The following is a 20109-nucleotide window of genomic DNA, read 5'->3' as shown; positions in this document are numbered from 1 at the left end:
ATTAGTAGATAAACCGAACTTTTATTTTGACGGGTTGCCATGAGGACCTCTTAAGTTTCTGTATAGCCTATGTATATATGACGATCGTTTTACTCAAATGAAACGGTCAAATGCTCATGAAGCAACTCTCAGAGCAGTTCTGGGGATGTTGTTCATGTATTTATGTCCTCATTTAGTGAGACGGCAGATGCTGAAAACACCGCGAGCGTCGCGCACTTCAGTGTGTGTGTGTGTATAATCAAAACCGCGCGTCTGTGCCTTTCACATATACAGAGACGCGCAGAACATGCAGAATTCATATTTAAGTCTTTTTGCAGCTTAATATTTACAGATACTAGTCCATAGCGCGAGTCGATTTAAGTGTACTGACCTACTTTTGATTAATTCATCCAAACTTTGACGAACTCCGTGACTCCGCGTTATACAGTAAATTCCCTTTATATGACTGGATTCCGCGATTCCGCCTGCGTTTTCCCATCGCGGGAACCATAAATAGATAATATTGAGGTGTTTTGTAACTTCAGTGTAGTGGATTGTGATTTATTGCAACTTGAGCAACGTCTGCTCTGCTGCTGCCTTTGAGAGACAACTGATGCTCGATGATCACTGAAACTGTAGCAAGCGCTTTCAGTGTGAGAGTACCTTAGTCTTCCACATTGATTGGTCGGACTCGTGACTCCCAACCAATAAGATGCGCGGTGGGCGGAGACTGCTCGAGGCCACAGAGTGGTGAGTTCTGACAGGCTGCATCAGAGCCAAATAGCGCGTTTCAAAATTAAATTAATTTTATCGGCACATCGGTTTTGAAAATGACCGATACCGATAATCACAAAAATGCTTGATATCGGCGCCGATAATCGGCCAGGCCGATAATCGGTCGACCCCTAGTGGAGACACAAGGGATAATGAAACATAACAGGTGAACAGAATGAACGATGATTAACTAATGAGAACAGGAACTAAACCAAATAAGGACAAACAGGAACTAAACAGGAACATACATGTGACAGTACTCCCCCCTCCCGGAAGGTGCGGGTGCCCTGGAGGCTAGTACAGAACAGGAACAAGGTGGAGCCAAGAAGGGCCTCCAGGGCGGATCAGGCAGTTCGGGGGGCCATGGCGGAGCAGGCAGTTCAGGTTGCCATGACGGAGCAGCCTCCGTGGCCCTGGTCTTGGTCCTCGGCCCGGCCATGATGGCTACGGATATATAGCCCCCTCTGGAAAATTCGGCGGGCGGCGGGCTTGATTTGGGATTGGCAGGAGGGCTTGACAGCGGGTTGGTTCTGGATCGGGGCCGGACACTCTCCAGACACTCTACCTTCCCTCCAGCTCAGTCCCTTGGTGTCTGGGAGGTCCACGTGGCGATAGTAATTGGCCTCGATCCAGAACAGTGGAAGAACAGCCTAGGCGTAATTTTTGCTCATAAAGGTAAGTGTAATACATGATTCGGAACCGTAAAGGTAAATGTTTATTTGTGTGCACTCACAATATCTAATTGTAGTTTATAAATTTATATGTTCTTTAATAACGGTAACACTTTACAATAAGGTTCATTAGTTAAACATTAGTTAATGTATTAACTAACATGAACTAACCATGAGCAATACATTTGTTACTGTATTTACTAATCTTCGCTAACGTTAGTTAATAAAAATACAGATGTTCATTGTTAGTTCACAGTGCATTACCTAATGTTAACAAGATTTTAATGTATTATTAAATGTTGAAATTAACATTAACAAAGATTAATAAACGCTGTATAAGTGCAGTTCATTATTAGTTCATGTTAACTAATGTAGTTAACTAATGAACCTTATTGTAAAGTGTTACCTTAATAACATAAAACAGTATGTTAATTCTGCTATCATTATTTATGGTGTTGCAATTATTTTGTTTCTCAGTTTCTGATAAGAATGAGGGAGAAGTTTCTGTGAGAGTCTCTACCTATATCTAGCACATATAAAATGAGCTTCACCGGAAAATTACGAGCTGTCTTATCTTTATCCGGAAGTTCTAAATAGTGCTCAGTGCATATGGTCAATTATATTCCTGAAACTCACTTCAATTAAAATCTGGAAATATAAGCTACAAAATGGATGCCAAATTAAAACATTATTTCATTAGCTTCTACATTAACATCACATCACCAAATACAGATAACCGAATAAACAATTTCATTCAACCTTACAAACTAAGTAGGACTTCAGTATTCAGCAAAATTATAAAGATTTTTTTTTAAATAAATTAAATTATATTCAGATATTCAGACCGGTTAATACAAATATTGCCCTTGATCTGCAAAACAAACTAACAAGTAATGTATTTTGTTCACAGGATATTCACACTTGAATCTTTAAAATAACCAATTCAGCCTTTTTCGGTGGCTATAAAAGATATATTAACATGTTTAATAAACATTACAAATTGTGTAAATGTAAGCATTTTATTGGAAATGTAAAAAAGCTCTATAAAATAAAATGTCCCTGTCCATGTTCTAGGAAGATAAAAAGCAACACTGAAACAAAAGGCCCCAGAGAAATTGGAACAAGTGTGTTAGAATTGAAGAGGCCAATGATTTATGCATATCATGGATTTGCAGACTTCAGTGATTAACACTAGGAGATGTCAGCTGCCACTATCAGCCCAGATGAGTATAATCAATCAAGCTGTAGAAACTGTTCAGCTTATGCACACCTAACTTGGTTATTTTTGAACAAAAACAGCAAGGTATAAATGTGTATGTATTCTTCTGGTTGTGGACCCCTGATGAATGCTAATACAACTTATTATAGCAAAGAGTAACTTAGGAGTGGTGTATTGATGCTTTTTCCATACATCCTTTTTAATTCAGTTTCAAATCATTGAATGAGTTGGTTTAGACTGACAGAAGTGCCAACATTTTGAAAAACACGTTGCCAAATTTCTGTACAATTTACACAGGATATACTTTTCTCTTAAAGATATGTATCTCAAGTCTTCTGAGGTCTTAGCAAACTATTACACACTTGCATCAGCCAAAAAACAACAACTATAATCCAATCAGGTTTAAATGCCTTTAAATGTTTCCGCAAATAAAGGAAAGTTATCTTACAAAAATGTCAGAAGGCAACTAAATTTGAAATTATACATTGGCTATATGAGAAGAGTGTTGCATGCACAACTCAAGGCTTGCTTTCTAGGGTGGCCTCATCAAAGAGGCTAAGCAAGTTCTTTGGCTCAAAGTTACTTTTATCAGACAGTTCAGCAGTGATCCAGCTTCTCTCTCGGCTGCAGGGTGAGTCTGTGATGCTGTGCTGGGAGCTGTGATGAATCAGGCTCAAGCTGCTGCTGGAATGGATTCTGGAGGGGGAGTGCATGTGCTTGCTGTGCGATGATGTGTTTGTGGCGTTGATGTGTGCATTTGGCATTGGCGTTGAAGTACTGCCAACAGATATGCGTGCCTGGACTCTGTACAAAGAAAACAGAAGATCAAGAATGAAGAAAGCTGTTTTTACATTTTCTGAAGAAAATGTGAGTGTGCCTAGACTGTGCAACACTCACCACCATATTGCTAGCATGCTGTATAGTACTGATAACAGTGATGCATTGCTGAGTGGTTGTTAGAGACATGGTAGAGACCTGCGCGGGACGGATATTTAAGTCCTGCTCCCGCAAGATTCTGTGCCAGCTCACTCCCGCAGAAATATATCTTATCTGGCCCCGCTCCCGCCCGCAACATTCATGTTTTGTACCGCTCCCACCCGCATAAAAGTAATCTATATACATTTTTTTCAGTACATCGAAGACATTTACATGAAAAGGTTCTGTAACATCTCCTAAGCTCCACAACATCCCTAAATGCTCCCGATAAAATATTTGTTATTTAGGCTAAGCATAAACATTCACAAACCACTGTTAATTTTAACAGAAAAGCAAGCATGGGCTGCTGCGTGCATGGTTTGGCATGGCAAAATGCGTGCAGCATTTCCTTTATTATCACTAAAAGTTGACATCTCAGTTAATCGCGATCTCATAAAGCTCTGTTACAACACAATGAACATATGCACAATTAATCTTTCACAATGTCTACAATCCGTGTGTTAAAATGAGAGGATTTGTTAGCACGCAATTTCAGCACTGCGGTGAGTGGATTCTAATTTAATCACCTCTGATTGACCATTGCGTTCCAGAAATCAACAGCTGAGTCTGTGATTAGCTACATTGTGCAACCCTTTAAACACGTGTTATAAATAGAAACTCTGCCTAGCTTGCGCATGTCAATCATTTTAATTTTAATATTAGTTGTTCTTTTTGCTTTTGTGCAACAGATAAGTAACAATTTATATGTTTTAGATATTTTATGTTTAGATCATTTCTATTTTGCGAGAGTCCTGCAAATCATTTTATTCTCCGCATCCCCACACATGAGTCTCTTCCCTCCCACGCTCGCCCATCAAGAGTTGTCCCGCGCCGCGCCCCGTTGTGTTGGGTCCCACGGGTCCCGCATTACTCCTGCAGAAGTGCAGGTCTCTAGTGCATGGTTCCCACTCTTTTATGAACACCAGATTCAAGGACTGTTCCAGCATAAAAAGCCTCAAGGATACTAAATCAAGTATTTCTGGGAATGTGAATGATTTTGTATTAAATTAATCAGAAAACCATCATAAATTATTGTAAACGACTGCACTACATGTAGAATATGACAGCACAATTTCTGGTGAATAACACCATCCATGACCCTGCAGTGTACAGAAAAGCCCACCAATCAAAGCATTACTGTTTACCTAAACTGATTTAGGTTCGATTAAAAAAAAATAATAATAATTTTGCATTCTAACTATAGATTAGCAGTTCTCAATCTTTTTTTTTTTTTTTTAGGCCAGCACTCCCTGTTTACAGTTCTTATTTTAATTCTGTTTTAGCACCTTGGGCCTGGAGAAACACTGTTCCGTTTCACTGTATACTAACTATAGCTAAAATGACAATAAAGCTACACTGACTGTGCAATCTCTGACTCTATCCATCATCCAGGTCCCTTAGCACCCCCCACACAAAAAAGGGACACATGTCTTTGCTGAATAGTAATGTTTATTACTCTGTTTGTACAACAACAATAACAAGTATGTATTTATTTATTTATGTTCTTCTTCTTTGGCTACTGTATGCTGAAATTTGAAAGCATAGAATTTGGGCGCTAGATGGTGCTGCACATTTTCCATGTCTCCCTTATTTGACACATCTGACCGAGATCATCAGCTTGTTAGGAGAGCTCCATGAACTGATTCAGTGTGTCAGATAAAGGAGACATAAAAAGTGTGCTAAGCGGGGGTCCCCAGGACCAGGATTAAGAATCAATGGCCTAGCCTGCATACAGTTGCACAAAGAAGTGTGGGTGAGAGAGAGAGAAAAGACGCAACAGCACTGATTCACTTATGGTAGTTGTGAAATTACAGTCTGACAGAAAGATTTAAAACAGTTTTTTTATGTAGTACCAAGGGTGTTGCTTTGTGATTGTTGTGCAGTTTCTAGGTGGTAATTGCTGCTGCATTGCCATTTGGTTGCTTGCTAGTATAAGTCAAAAGAACCATCCTAACATTCCTACGAGATGCTGACTTCGAAAATATGGCTGAGGTCTTTCCACTAAGCGTTTTAAGGCCTGTACCTCCATAAACTGATTCAAATTATTACTTATCCTCCTGTGTAAAATCAGTTCTCTTCAACCGCTCAGATTGTAGGAAAAAGTATTTTAGAAAAATTCGGAGCAAGAGAAAGAGAGAAAGTGGCTTTATTGCTTTAGATATACGTCACATTATGTTTCTGTTATTAATTTAGAATAATTTAATATTTTATCATTTAATTTATTCACAGTCATTTATATAATTTACTCATTTTATTATATTACTACTTTTCCTTGCTTCTGCAATGCTTGCTAGTGTTTTATCCTGTGATCATATAATTTATTGGGATATTTGTCTTCAAAAGTTAGAAATAAGAGTAATGCCACATCCAACAATTTTAGCATACAGTACACTGTTAGACATTTCAAAGGGTTTTTACAGTAACTTACTAAGTAAGTTACTGTAATTAAGATTTACAGTAGCAAATTGTATTTGATTTAGAGTTGGAAACTTTACTGTTTTACAGTAAATTACTGTAAAAATAATCAAATAATCAGTATACTACTGTAATTCATTTTAATATAGATTTCATTAGATTTTATAATTTTTATATAGAATTCATTTTATTTTTACTCTACATAGGTACTACTGGCATTCAATTAAAAAAGACAATAATTACAAAATATAAAATTCTTTATTTAAAACATATGAATAACACTTAAAAATACAGTCTTCCAATGTTGGAACAGTACGCACTGCATCTTCACCATTTCTCCTGTCTTAGGACGCTTTGCAGTGCATTATGTTGTAGCCTTTGGATTTATCCTCACAAAAATACATAGCCATCTGCAAAACCCTGATGCTCCAAAACATCCAATTTGTTAGTGACAGAAATGTCTTCTCTGAAAAACAAGAAGTAGAAATTACACACTTTTAAAAGGCAAACCCCATATACAATACACAAACCTCTCAAAACCATAGTTGTTCTCTAACCATGAATTGTCAGTCTCAGGGTGGCTGCATGCTCATGTCTTTCTTGATGCTTCATTGCAGTTGCCTTTAAAACACAAATACAAAAAAGTGCAGTAAATTTTAAATTCTATTAAAAACTATAACAAACTAATTTTAAAACTAGAAAGGCAGCTAGCCATAAAACTTGTTTAACCTAGCTAACATATGATTTTATTTTCTCAATAGGCTACTGGCCAACATTAACTACTAACACCTGAACAAAATTTCACATTAGTCAACAATGTTAATAAAAGCATTGCAAATAAAATAATTTTAATTCGGTAACTTAATTCAATAAGCTGACAAAAGTCATTTGTAACGACAGCGCAGTTTACCATAGTAAAGTTACCGCCATGTTGACGGGTAAATGTTACTAGGTTAAACTGGTGTGCAAAAATGACACAAACACAGACAAACGTACACATATTTTTACCTTGCTTGCTGGTCTTATTCTCTCGTAAGGTGCATCGACACACAGCGCAGATGTTCTCCGGAGCTCTTCCACTCTCGCGGGTTCATCCCCGGGCAAAACCTGCGGCGCTGCTATGCTGCTTCCGTGTCTTCCTTGAACGCGAGTGGCGCGGCGCGGCGTGACTCGAAAAGACAATATAGAACCCGTTATACTATCTACAGTGGATGTGGGCAGTAAAGTGATGCCCCGGTATAATTCTGCCATACAGATGTACTCCAAGAGCTCGCGCTGTTTCTGACATGAAGGACAAACGGATTTTCCAATCATTACAAGCGAAGTAATGCATCCAATATAGTCGGTCCAAAGCTGTTGTAGAAATGGTGTAGGGCAAATCGTGTCAATCCTAATGTAAGAAATGAGGAAAATAAAACAACCTCAATAGAATGGCGCCAAAGAGGCCGTTACGGCAAATACAGTAGTATACAGCAATTTTAAAAAATACATTAAGTCTTTGTATGTGGGGTTTGACGTCACAGAAAATTCCCATGATGCAAAGGGTATTACAGTTATTTACTGTAAAGGGAATTTGCAGTATTATACCGGGTGATATAGAGTAAATAACTAGAAATTACAGAAATGTCTAACAGTGTAGGTGGTCAACCAGAGTGTGCTTTTTACCGCCGCGGGTGCCACCGTTGCCGCGTCTGCAAAATGCATTTGCAGCTTTTGACCGCTGAGTGGCACTTTAACCACAAGTTATCAAGCAAACACTTCAAAGCGCATTTTCACAAACAGCCATCAACTTTGCCTCGCCAATGTGTTATATTTGAAGGCTCCAGTCGGCGGAAAATGAAAGAAAAACACTGTAGTTAAAATATTTCATATTCACAGATGCAAATTTAGTACTTATGAAGTTATGTGCGCTTCTCATTTAGAGCAAATTCAAGCAGGATAAATGTCAAGTCTATGAGCCTATGCTTATATTTATGCTAAGCTAAGTATTACACCATATTTTAGATTTGAAACATTTAACAGGTGTGCAGCATTATTTCTATAATATGAATCATGTGTTATATTACCTTACAGAAATGTTTTTTTTTTTTTACTTTGCATCGGAGCATTAAAAGTGGTAGCCTATTTCAGTAGGCTAGGCTACATACATGGATTAATATGCTAAATGTCAATATTCTCACATTACTTAATATTTGTCACAAATACAGGGTTTTTCCTGCATAGAGAATAATGAGGCAGCCGCCTCCACCAAATTTTGTGCCGCCTCTGGTTGCCGACAAAACTCAGGCAGGCAGGCAGTCATGTGCAAGCATAACTGAACAGCGTCCATTAGAGCTTTTAGTTCATGTTTAGAAAAATACTGATATTTTTATACAAGCTTACTTGATATTTCTTTACACAGAATCATCATTTCTATTCATTTTCCACTGATTTAAGCGATCTGATGAGCATTTGCGCGATCATCTCTGTATGAATTAATTAATCAATTAATGGATGGAGACCCGTGGTTTTGTTTACTACACACATATTGTAGAGCGTGTGATGCTTGCGGTGATTTCAGTGTCTGTCGTCTCTCTAAATGAGGACATAAATACATGAACATCTCCAGAACAGCTCTGAGAGTCACTTCATGAGTATTTTACCATTTCATAAAAGTTCCGTTTAAAAATTATTAAAACTAAAATGTTTTTAAAGTAAAGTAATGATCAAACAACATTTCTTCCATGTTTTAATTTTAATGTTAAATCCCCTTTGTTTGCCAAAATAAATAAATAAAGTTTGATTTTCAATCATTTAAAGATAAATGAAATTAATGTTTTATGCCTTCATTTGATAACTAGATACACAACACATAATTTCTGAGGAAAAAGAAGACATTTCATAAGGTTATTTTAAGAATCAATTTGAATAAATTAAGTTGTTTTTATGCATTCAAATAATTAGACATGCTACAACACAGAATTTGGTAACAATAAAACATATGGTGAAAGAAAATAAAACATTTCATAGGGCCTGAAACATGTAATTTTTTGTTAAACTTTTAATAAACTAATGTGAAGTTTATAAGTTTCATGATTTTAATTAATTAGACATGCTTTTTGATTAATACATGTAATTTAACCATTAAAAAGGATTCCATAAAAATTAGAAAGGAAAAAAATGGAATTTGGAAAAAGACAAAACTAATTTCATAGGGTCCTATATTTAACACACGATTATGATAGTATATGGTTTGTATGTTATTTTCATTAGATTTGGGGTATTTTACTTCAACAACATTATATGACCAAAATCCACATTAGATCGCAATCATAAGTTATTACAAACACTCGATGCTGGTTTGAAGTGAGATTAGAGTAAAAGCTTACTATTAATTTTATAAAAAGCTTTAGCTTGATGCTAATGTTAGCTGTAATGCACCTTTTACCCTGCAGCGATTGCATTTCACGATGTACTCTACCAGAATAATTCACGTAAGGTTGTGAGAAAATGTTTTGTTTTCTAGAAAGACACTTTACGTGAATAAATGTATATTGGATCAAAGTGATGTGGACCAGGAGACTATGAATGAATGATGCATTTATATAGCGCTTTATTGTGTATTGCAATACACCCAAAGCGCTTTACAATCATGTGGGGGGTCTCTCCTCAACCACCACCAGTGTGCAGCATCCACTTGGATGATGCGACGGCAGCCACAGGACAACGGCACCAGTGCGCTCACCACACACCAGCTACAGGTGGAGAGGAGAGAGAGATAGAGCCAATCAAGTGGATGGGGATTATTAGGAGGCCATGATAGACAGGGGCCAGAGGAGGGAATCTGGCCATGACACCGGGGTTACACCCCTACTCTTTACAATGAGTGTCATGGGATTTTTAATGACCACAGAGAGTCAGGACCTCGGTTTAACGTCTCATCTGAAAGACGGTGCTTTTTTACAGTATAGTGTCCCCGTCACTGTACTGGGGCGTTAGGACCCACACAGACCACAGGGTGAGCACCCCCTGCTGGCCTCATTAACACCTCTACCAGCAGCAACCTAGTTTTCCCAGGTCTCCCATCCAGGTACTGACCAGGCTCAGCCCTGCTTAGCTTCAGTGGGCAACCAGTCTTGGGCTGCAGGGTGATATGGCTGTGGATTATAAGGACTTTATAAAGACTATAAGGAGTGGATAAAGATTTTCAATATCACAAAGTGTTTAACGACCTAATGTTATGTTTATGTTCACCTATACTACAAAAAGGCTTTTAGTATCAAATATTTGTTGTTGTATTTAATTTAATTTGTTTTTGTAAAATGTAACTTTAGAATTGCCATTTTTTTCAATAATAAAATTATTATAACACCTAAAATACATCGTGGGTAAAAAGTGTTTGTTTCAGTCAGTTAAAGGGTGGGTACATTGTGTGCACGTGATCAGGATGGTTCCACCTCCGCCTCATTTTGAGCAGATGGTAAAGCGTGTGTCACACTCCTTTTGACACGATCGACCGGGGTTCGAATCTGCCTTTTGACAAACTTTTTTTCTCCTTTTTCAAATTTCAAAATCAAGGCATCAGCGGGATACGAACTAATCAATTCTCTTTCCAGCTCTGACTGCATAGGTTAGCTTATGAGGCTGTCACGTGATGAACGAACGACTCAAACCCCAAGACTCGGGATACAAACTAATCAATTCTCTTTCCGGCTCTCACTGCATAGGTTACGGGTATGGGGCTGTCACGTGATGAACGAACGACTCAAACCCGAAGACTCGGGATACAAACTAATCAATTCTCTTTCCGGCTCTCACTGCATAGGTTACGGGTATGGGGCTGTCACGTGATGAACGACGACTCAAACCCGAAGACTCGAAACAGGTGAACAAATTCAGTGCAGAACCTATAGGATGTTGCGCATGCGCGACTGAACGAATCACTCTCCGAGACGACTCGTTCTTCCCGAGTCACATTAAAGATTCGTTCAAAAAGAACGAATCGTTCAAGAACGACCCATCATAGATATCCATGTTGAAACGGGGTAAAAAAGAGATTGAATTGAAACTTTTTCAATATACCTAAATATAAATATGTGCGGAGTGTTAAGCTGTGTTGTTGTTGGCTGCCACAGTAATGGCAAAAAGCTAAGGAATTCCTTTAAAGTACTTGTTTTGCGTACCAGAAAACCTGTAATGTCTGGCGCAGTGTTAATTTTGGCAGGCATTTTTGATTTAGTCTTAGTCTTAGTCTTGAGACGAAAATGCTTAATAGTCTTAGTCACATTTTAGTCATTTGAGTATTTCATAGTTTTAGTCTAGTTTTAGTCGACGAAAAGTCATTGTATTTTTGTCAACTTTTAGTCTTTACTTTTAGTCAAAGTGCAGTTAACAACATTTATTTTGGTAGCTATTTTATATGTAGTATTCAAACAAAATAGGCATCAATTCTTCTCTCTTTAGACCAAATCAATTAAGCTTATGAGAAATTTGAATCAAGCTTTTGGAAAAACTGGAATACATTTTCATTTTTTGGTAGAGATACAAATTAAACTAATTTTTCAGATACAGTAGCTTTACTTAAGTATACATTTATTTGACATCTTTTGTTGGTTAACATTTATGACACGGATAATTAGGAATGCTGTCCCTTTAAGACGGAAGGCATGCATGTAATACTGACACACATTCAGTTTTCATCCACCTGTTTACGCTCACTTAAGCCATAACTGACTGTATTTATGTGAGATACTCTGACTCTACTACACGATAGACACGGGACTGCTGTGTGTGTATTTGAGCGCTGAGAACTGATCGCGCTGTATGAGAACTGAAGAAGTGGAGCTTGCGCGAGAGAGAGCGCTTCTATCAGCGACTCCGCCTATCCGCCGTCACTAACTTTAAATTAATCGACAACGAATTGTGACTCCCGGGAAAACGGGACGTCTGGTCACCCTATCCCTAACCCTTCGGTGCTGAGGCTATTGTTTCAGATCGTTAGTTTGCGTTTTGATAGCCTATCCGTCCACTGCGGCTGCCATACTGAGACTAGATACGCCTCATCTGATTGTAATCCAATGACAGAGACGCACATTTTGAAAGACAAGACACTTCATTTAGCATATAGGATGTATTTTGAATGTCCGGTAGTCCTCAAATAACATTTTAGTCCCTTCTCGTCTTGTTAATGAAGACGCGGCATAAATTTCATCATAGTTTTTATCATCAGACATTAATTTTAGCTCGTCAACGTCTAGTCTTAGTCACAGAAAAAAGGTTCGTTGACGAATATTTTTCGTCTTCGTCGACGAAATTAACACTGGTCTGGTGCTGTATGCATGGCTTGCAGCATTATGATACTGAGTGTGAAAATACTGAGTGTGAAAACGTGTGCTGTTTATGCACATGTGTGCTCATCTGTTTTCAATGCAGCTTACCTCGCGTCACTTCATGTCATCTTCCCACTCATCAAACTATGACAGGTCCTTTACTGCAAAAAGACTGTCACTGCAACACTCTAAAGTGATGAAACTATGGCGCCATGTGCTTTTTTAAACCATTTTTATAGGTTTCACGTTATATTGTTGGCTCGGAAAATATGTCAAAGACGATGGGTTCACGTGTTTGAACTGAAGCAATACAGTGATCTGTCACGACATTAAAGAGCCACAAAACGGTATTTATTGTTTATTAATTTATTAAATCTGAAAGCTGAGAGTCCTGAGACCTTGTTTCATATCAGAAGTAACCCAGGCTGTATCCGAAATCGCCCCCTATACCCTCAAATAGTGCACTATTGGAGTGGACAGCCATTTTAAGTGGTGTTCGAAACCCTGCCTGCTTCAAACGCTCCACCATCATCCCTGTTCCAAAGAAACCCAAGATAACAGGACTTAATGACTACAGACCTGTGGCTCTAACGTCTGTCGTCATGAAGTCATTTGAAAAACTGGTTCTGGCTCATCTGAAGGACATCACTGGACCCTTACTGGACCCCCTGCAGTTTGCTTACCGAGCAAACAGGTCTGTGGATGATGCAGTCAACATGGGACTGCATTACATCCTGCAACACCTGGACAAATCAGGGACTTATGTGAGGATCCTGTTTGTGGACTTTATTTCGGCCTTCAACACCATCATCCCTACACTACTCTAGTCCAAACTAACCCAGCTCTCTGTCCCTAGGTATATCTGTCAGTGGAGCATCAGCTTTCTGACAGATAGGCAGCAACTAGTGAGACTGGGAAAATTCATGTCAAACAGCCGCTCCACCAACACTGGAGACCCTCAGGGATGTGTTCTCTCCCCACTGCTCTTCCTGTACACCAACGACTGCACCTCTAAAGACCCCTCTGTCAAGCTCCTGAAGTTTGCAGATGACACCACACTGATCGGCCTCATCCAGGATGGTGATGAGTCTGCCTACAGACAGGAGATTAAGGAGCTGGCCATCTGGTGCAGTCTAAACAACCTGGAGCTCAACACGCTCAAAACAGTGGAGATGATCTTGAACTTCAGGAGAAACCCCTCTGCACTCCCTCCACTCACCATCATGAACAGCACTGTGGCTGCAGTGGAAACATTCAAGTTCCTGGGATCCATCATCTCTCAAGACCTGAAGTGGGACACTCACATCAACTCAATTGTAAAAAAAAAGCCCAACAAAGGTTGTACTTTCTTCGCCAGCTGAGGAAGTTTAACCTGCCACAGGAGCTGCTGAAACAGGAGCTCCGTCACTGAGTCTGTCCTGTGCACTTCAATAACTGTCTTAATAAGGGCTTAGCTACAAAATCAGGGATCAGAAGACTACAGAGAACAGTTCAGACTGCTGAATTGATTATCGGTGCCCCCCTGCCCACCCTTCAAGAACTGTATACATCCAGAGAGAGGAAAAGGTATCAGAAAATCACTCTGGATCTCTCACATCCAAGTCATCCCAAGTTAAATGTTGAAATTAATTTAAATAATTTAATACTATCATAATTTGAGCATGTGACATCTTCAGCTGTCATAACCATCATTGGGTGGCAATGGATTAGTTGATCCTCCTCATCAAGTGTAGAAAATACTAAATACACTAATGACTGATCTTGTCTGTTTTATGTTCTTCTCTTTCGCTTTAAACTCACCCTATTGTGACTTATACACAGATTAATAAAAAATAAAAACCCACAAAGAACATTTGTAGAACAATTCTTAAAGAAATGCTCAAACTGGAAAGAGTTCACTGACCATCCAGACACAGCCGTGATGATCCTGTACCTCCGCTCTCTGACTTCTTGAAAATCCACACATCATCTCTTAACCCAGTTGAATACTCACTGTGTTAGTACATGTGTGTTTGATAGAAAGTATAACATAAATCATCAGCTGAGTTCAGTAAGTAGTTAAAGTTGTCCAAATTAAGTTCATAGCAAAGCATATTACTAAACAAAAATAGAGATAGACTGATATATCAATTTACCGATATTTTCCCCGATATTTAAGCATTTTACCATAACCGGATATCGGTTTTGTAATATCGGATTCACCGATAAACGCCGCCATCTTGTGGGTGTTTTGAGAATTGCGCGCAGGATCGTCATTGCAGTGCGTCTCAGGGGAGACGAGACAACAACAACGGTGTGCACAGGTAGCCTACTTGATTTGCTGTAGTTAGTAAACTTTATTTAACATAACAGCCATCAAATTAGATGTATTACATAAATGCCTGATATGCAGCTAGAAATAGAGACAAACTCACAGAGTCACGTAAGATAATCCGTCAGTCTGTCCCAATAGAGACTTTTGCCTGAATTAAATAATATGTAGCCATGAATGAGTGCATGTTGGAAATAAAAGTGCTGAATTTAATTCGCTCTCTGTTGTCTATGCTCATCATTAGTCTCGTGAAGTCGGAGTCACGTTGGCTAATCCGTCAAGTCCGCTCCAAATAAAGATGTAACTTTGCATGAATTAAATAATACAGCCACGAATGAGCGCATGCTGGAAATAAAAGCGCTGAATGTAATTCTCTCTCTGTTGTATATGCTCATCATTAGTCTCGTGAAGCCGCTTTCATATCGCTGTTCACTCAGCGGTTGATGCTCAGGAAATGCTCCAGCACGGCCACCGCATGTAACTTTTAACAATATTCACTAAATTATATTAACATTTACTATATAACCATTATTTCATTAATAAACATCTAAATAAATACATCGCTATGGAAATTAATTATTTATAATTTATAGTTCTGTTTAAATGCATAGATAAACCGCACTGTCAGCAGGCATTTCATAATCTAGAATGACAAAAACATTAATAATTCTGATATAACATACCAGTTGAGAAATGCAATAAAAGAATGTTTTGTTATATTTCAATATTCCAGAGAATATTATTCAGTGAATTATTCTTCACTCTTTAGCCTATTAAACAGCTTATAAACCTAAAACTGTAGTTTAAAATGAAGTTATGACTCCTGTCCTTTATTTATTTTCTCCATTTGAAAATGAGACATTCTACATTTATTTTGCTTATTGTTAAAATCAATGTTGCCGCTGATGCTTTTTATAAATAAAATGTTTTTATTGTTGTAATATGATTAAATTTACAACAAATATTAAGATTAAATTGAACATAAAAGACTTAATTTTCAACCTTTTTTTTTTTTTAAAGTATAGTCATAAGATGTACAGATGTCGAAATAACGGTTGATATTTTAGAATGAGCATCCCTTACCAAACCTTTAAATCGGCTACAGTCTACAGACTTTCCATCTACTGTAATGTAAAACCATCAAATTTGACAGTTTTTCAATTAACTGTCTTATTAAATATTTTTTCAATTATTATTATTATTTTTTAAATTTCTATTTCAGTTAACACACTAGTATATGACTCGGCATAGGGTGACTTTATGTAATGTTTGAATTAAACTATTCCCTATTCAGTCCACACTACACTTGTGTTCATAATGTATAGCTAGGCTGACATAACAAAATAACTAAAATATAATAAAATACCTAACTACATAATACTACTATTGTTAGAAATTGCAACAAAATTAAAATAGAAATATAAACTTTTGAACTGCGGGTTTCGTCTGGTCAGAGGAGAACTGGCCCCCCGACTGAGCCTGGTTTCTCCCAAGGTTTTTTTTTCTCCATTCTGTCACAGAGGGAGTTTTGGTTCCTTGCCGCTGTCGCCTCTGGCTTGCTCAGTTGGGGACACTTAATTTCTAGCGATTATCGCCGATTTGATTGCACAGATACTATTTAAACTAAACTGAGCTAGACAATGACATCTCTGAATTCAATAATGAAATGCCTTTAACTGAAAATTGAGTGTTTAATCTTATCATTATACATTACTGACACTCTATCCTCCAATTTGATACTGTTAAGTGCTTTGACACAATCTGTATTGTAAAAGCGCTATATAAATAAAGGTGACTTGACATACAATATGGTAAAAACAGCAACCAAGAAGGACTTTTCTGGAATTTTATCGATAACGATAATTAGATGATATTTAGTGTGTTATTGTGCTGGTACCTTAAGGACTGCCGTGGACAGCTGACTCCTAAAGTTTGTGATATTTTTCATATTCTATGTGGAGGTCAGTTCACACTGATAGAAAATAATCTTTTCCAATAAGTTTAAACTGATTTTTACTTTTTTATGGCCATTTTTACCTTTATAAAGCCATTTTTTCTAACCCGACGGAGCATCTGCTTCAGCGTCTGATTGAAACGCTCGACCAGCCCATCGGTCTGAGGATGGTATACTGAGGTTCGCAGTTGCTTCACCTGCAGGAGGCGACAGAGGTCAGCCATCATCCAGGACATGAACGGGGTGCCTTGGTCAGTCAATATCTCTGTGGGGATGCCAACTAGACTACACAGTGATGGGTAGGCGGGCTCTTGACTTTTGAAACACTGTCGGCTGGACCAGGCTGACCGCGCTGCCCGAGTCTAGGAGAGCTTGGTAGGATCGTCCATTCACCTTCACCTCTACTTGCGGTGCTTCCAGCGGGGACTCACGGTGGACGATGCAACCTGGCAGCCAGGCCCGGTGTGGTGAACGAGGAGGATCCGTGGGCATCGGCTCATCCTGGGGGCCGGGAACCGCCGGCCTGCTCACTGGTCGCGAAATGCCCTCCGGCGAGAGTTGCTCCTGGTGCACCCTTCGGGGAAATGGCAGCGCTCGCTCTCCAGCCTCGCGACATTGGGCCACCTCCGCCAGCTCGATGGCCTCCACGAGATCTCCCATGGTGAGCGGGTTCCGCATACCCGGCCGCTGGCCGAATCGAGCGAGGAAGGACATGGAGAAGACGATCCACGACGACACGTTCGGCCACTTGGGCGGCGCTGGGATCTCCGGTAAGTAGCCAGTGCCGTGAGAGACGGGATAGGTCGGCGGCTTGGGCGCGGGCTGGCAACCGGCTGTTGTATTCCCAGTCGTGAAACAATTGTGCTACCGCGATGGATGATAGGCCCACGCAGGACAGGATCTCTCTTGAGATGTGTTGATGCCATGAAATTTAAAATCAACTTATTTTTCCCTTAAAATTATACATTTTCTCAGTTTAAACATTTGATATGTCATCTATGTTGTATTCTGAATAAAATATTGAAATTTGAAACTTCCACATCATTGCATTCTGTTTTTATTCACAATTTGTACAGTGTCCCAACTTTTTTGGAATCGGGTTTGTATATAAACACTGGTTGCGCTGCTGTTTTCATGTGGGTGTGTAGAGCTGCATACACTATTCTTCTTAAATAGCCAACATTTCGGTCCCGCATGCAATGCAGTTCGCAGTCACTGGACATGTATGGGTTGATAATGTAAAACTCCGGACAAGTTTTCTTGCGCGGCGTGCACCCGTTTTTAACTCATCTTGACTGTCGTACAATCTGACATTAATGACAACTGAGATCCCATGGTGTGACATGATCATCATGTTCATACAGTCTGACAAGTACAATCCTAAAGGACTTAAAAAAAAAAAATCTTCCGTCTGTCCAATGATTGTAAACAGTCACTGAGTCCGTCAGACTGGTAAAACTTTTGCAGAAATGAGACCGAAGATATTTAAGACCAACTGAATCTGAATTTAAGACATTTTAAGGCCTTTTTTAAGCAAAACTTTATTTAATACATTTTAAGACTTTTTAAGGACCCGCGGCCACCCTGTTAAAAACCTAACTGACTCACTTTAGACTTTGAAGTGTATAGAGGAAGGACTACAGCACCAAATAATTAGTTAAATTTTAAATAACAAAATTATCATATATTACAAGTATCAATTTTTTTTTTTTTTTTTTTAAAGTATAGTCATAAGTTAAATTTTAAATAACAAAATTATCATATATTACAAGTATCAATTTTTTTTTTTTTTAAAGTATAGTACAGATGTCGAAATAACGGTTGATATTTTAGAATGAGCATCCCTTACCAAACCTTTAAATCGGCTACAGTCTACAGACTTTCCATCTACTGTAATGTAAAACCATCAAATTTGACAGTTTTTCAATTAACTGTCTTATTAAATATTTTTTTCAATTATTATTATTATTTTATTTTAGTCCAATAATGTATTTTAATTATTATTATTATTATTTTTTTAAATTTCTATTTCAGTTAACACACTAGTATATGACTCGGCATAGGGTGACTTTATGTAATGTTTGAATTAAACTATTCCCTATTCAGTCCACACTACACTTGTGTTCATAATGTATAGCTAGGCTGACATAACAAAATAACTAAAATATAATAAAATACCTAACTACATAATACTACTATTGTTAGAAATTGCAACAAAATTAAAATAGAAATATAAACTTTGAACTGCGGGTTTCGTCTGGTCAGAGGAGAACTGGCCCCGACTGAGCCTGGTTTCTCCCAAGGTTTTTCTCCATTCTGTCACAGAGGGAGTTTTGGTTCCTTGCCGCTGTCGCCTCTGGCTTGCTCAGTTGGGGACACTTAATTTCTAGCGATTATCGCCGATTTGATTGCACAGATACTATTTAAACTAAACTGAGCTAGACAATGACATCTCTGAATTCAATAATGAAATGCCTTTAACTGAAAATTGAGTGTTTAATCTTATCATTATACATTACTGACACTCTATCCTCCAATTTGATACTGTTAAGTGCTTTGACACAATCTGTATTGTAAAAGCGCTATATAAATAAAGGTGACTTGACATACAATATGGTAAAAACAGCAACCAAGAAGGACTTTTCTGGAATTTTATCGATAACGATAATTAGATGATATTTAGTGTGTTATTGTGCTGGTACCTTAAGGTAGTGCAGCAGTGCAGAGATAGTTTCCGCACTGAGTCTATTTTTGCTGTGCTGAACACGCTGAATTAAAGTGACAGCTCTTTGTTTGCGGTAAAAATGAACATGGATTGACATGGAAATGTAGTAATTTCACAATAAATATATATAATTAAAGTCTACTGTGTTTCACAGGCTTTTTGGCTAGGTTTAAAACAAATAAAAGTGCACTTTTAGATAAACAAGGCAACATATGCACCTGTGTCTTGTGGAGGTAGAAAAACAAAGTTCTTTAAGACCCGCGGGACTGTTTGTAATAAAGATTTAAATGTAAAAGGCACGAGAGCCGACTGTTTCTGTCAGTGGTAAGTTTTAATTTAAAATACTTATGAAAAGTAGGCTATATGCTGTGTTTAAATGTGTTTCCACTTGCTTGAGCAACTTAATATACAAATCTAGAAGCCAAATGCATTCAATACGTTAATTGAGTTTAAACATGAATATGTCTATGAAAGATTGTGTAACTGTACTGTGATAAAAGAGGATCACAATGCTGAAAAAGCACTTTCAGTATAGGCTAACAACCTTTGGATTTGAAATCAAAATAATGGATAAATGTTGTGTTTGTGGTAAACAGCCGCGGATCAGGAGCGGACTGCAAACGCTTCCTGTGTGAAAGCACAATGAGTCCGTGCTGCTTCTGCATCACATACGTAACGCACACGGACTGCATACGGAGCATGTGTGAAACAGGCGTTATGAGGAAATGACTTTGCAGGCAGCATTTTTGAACGATAGATGCGTCCAGCAAAGGACGCA

At 38.3% G+C, this 20109-nt stretch overlaps 1 protein-coding gene and 1 long non-coding RNA gene across 4 annotated transcripts in view; both read right to left on the bottom strand.

Annotated features, from left to right (window-relative positions):
- Window positions 1-1971: 1971 nt before the first annotated feature.
- pkmyt1 (protein kinase, membrane associated tyrosine/threonine 1) overlaps window positions 1972-20109 on the bottom strand; it is a 66814-nt gene continuing 48676 nt past the window's right edge. For 2 of the 3 annotated variants that reach the window (XM_058793320.1, XM_058793321.1), the window contains exon 7: window positions 15979-17511. In XM_058793320.1, the coding sequence (XP_058649303.1) occupies window positions 17134-17511 (378 nt within the window). In that variant the 3' untranslated portion in view covers window positions 15979-17133. Of the gene's footprint in view, window positions 3448-15978; window positions 17512-20109 lie in introns of those variants that run through there. The other variant, XM_058793322.1, reaches the window with a different exon arrangement.
- On the bottom strand, window positions 6365-11826 carry LOC131550865 (uncharacterized). Its single transcript, XR_009273645.1, has 3 exons — window positions 7042-11826; window positions 6591-6654; window positions 6365-6499 (listed from the first exon to the last, which is right to left on the bottom strand). It is a non-coding gene; the product is annotated as an uncharacterized LOC131550865 (long non-coding RNA).

Source organism: Onychostoma macrolepis, chromosome 12 (assembly GCF_012432095.1).
Source record: "Onychostoma macrolepis isolate SWU-2019 chromosome 12, ASM1243209v1, whole genome shotgun sequence".
NCBI classification, from domain to species: domain Eukaryota; kingdom Metazoa; phylum Chordata; class Actinopteri; order Cypriniformes; family Cyprinidae; genus Onychostoma; species Onychostoma macrolepis.
Note: the sequence above shows the minus strand (reverse complement) of the source record. Positions and strands in the feature narration are given on the sequence as shown.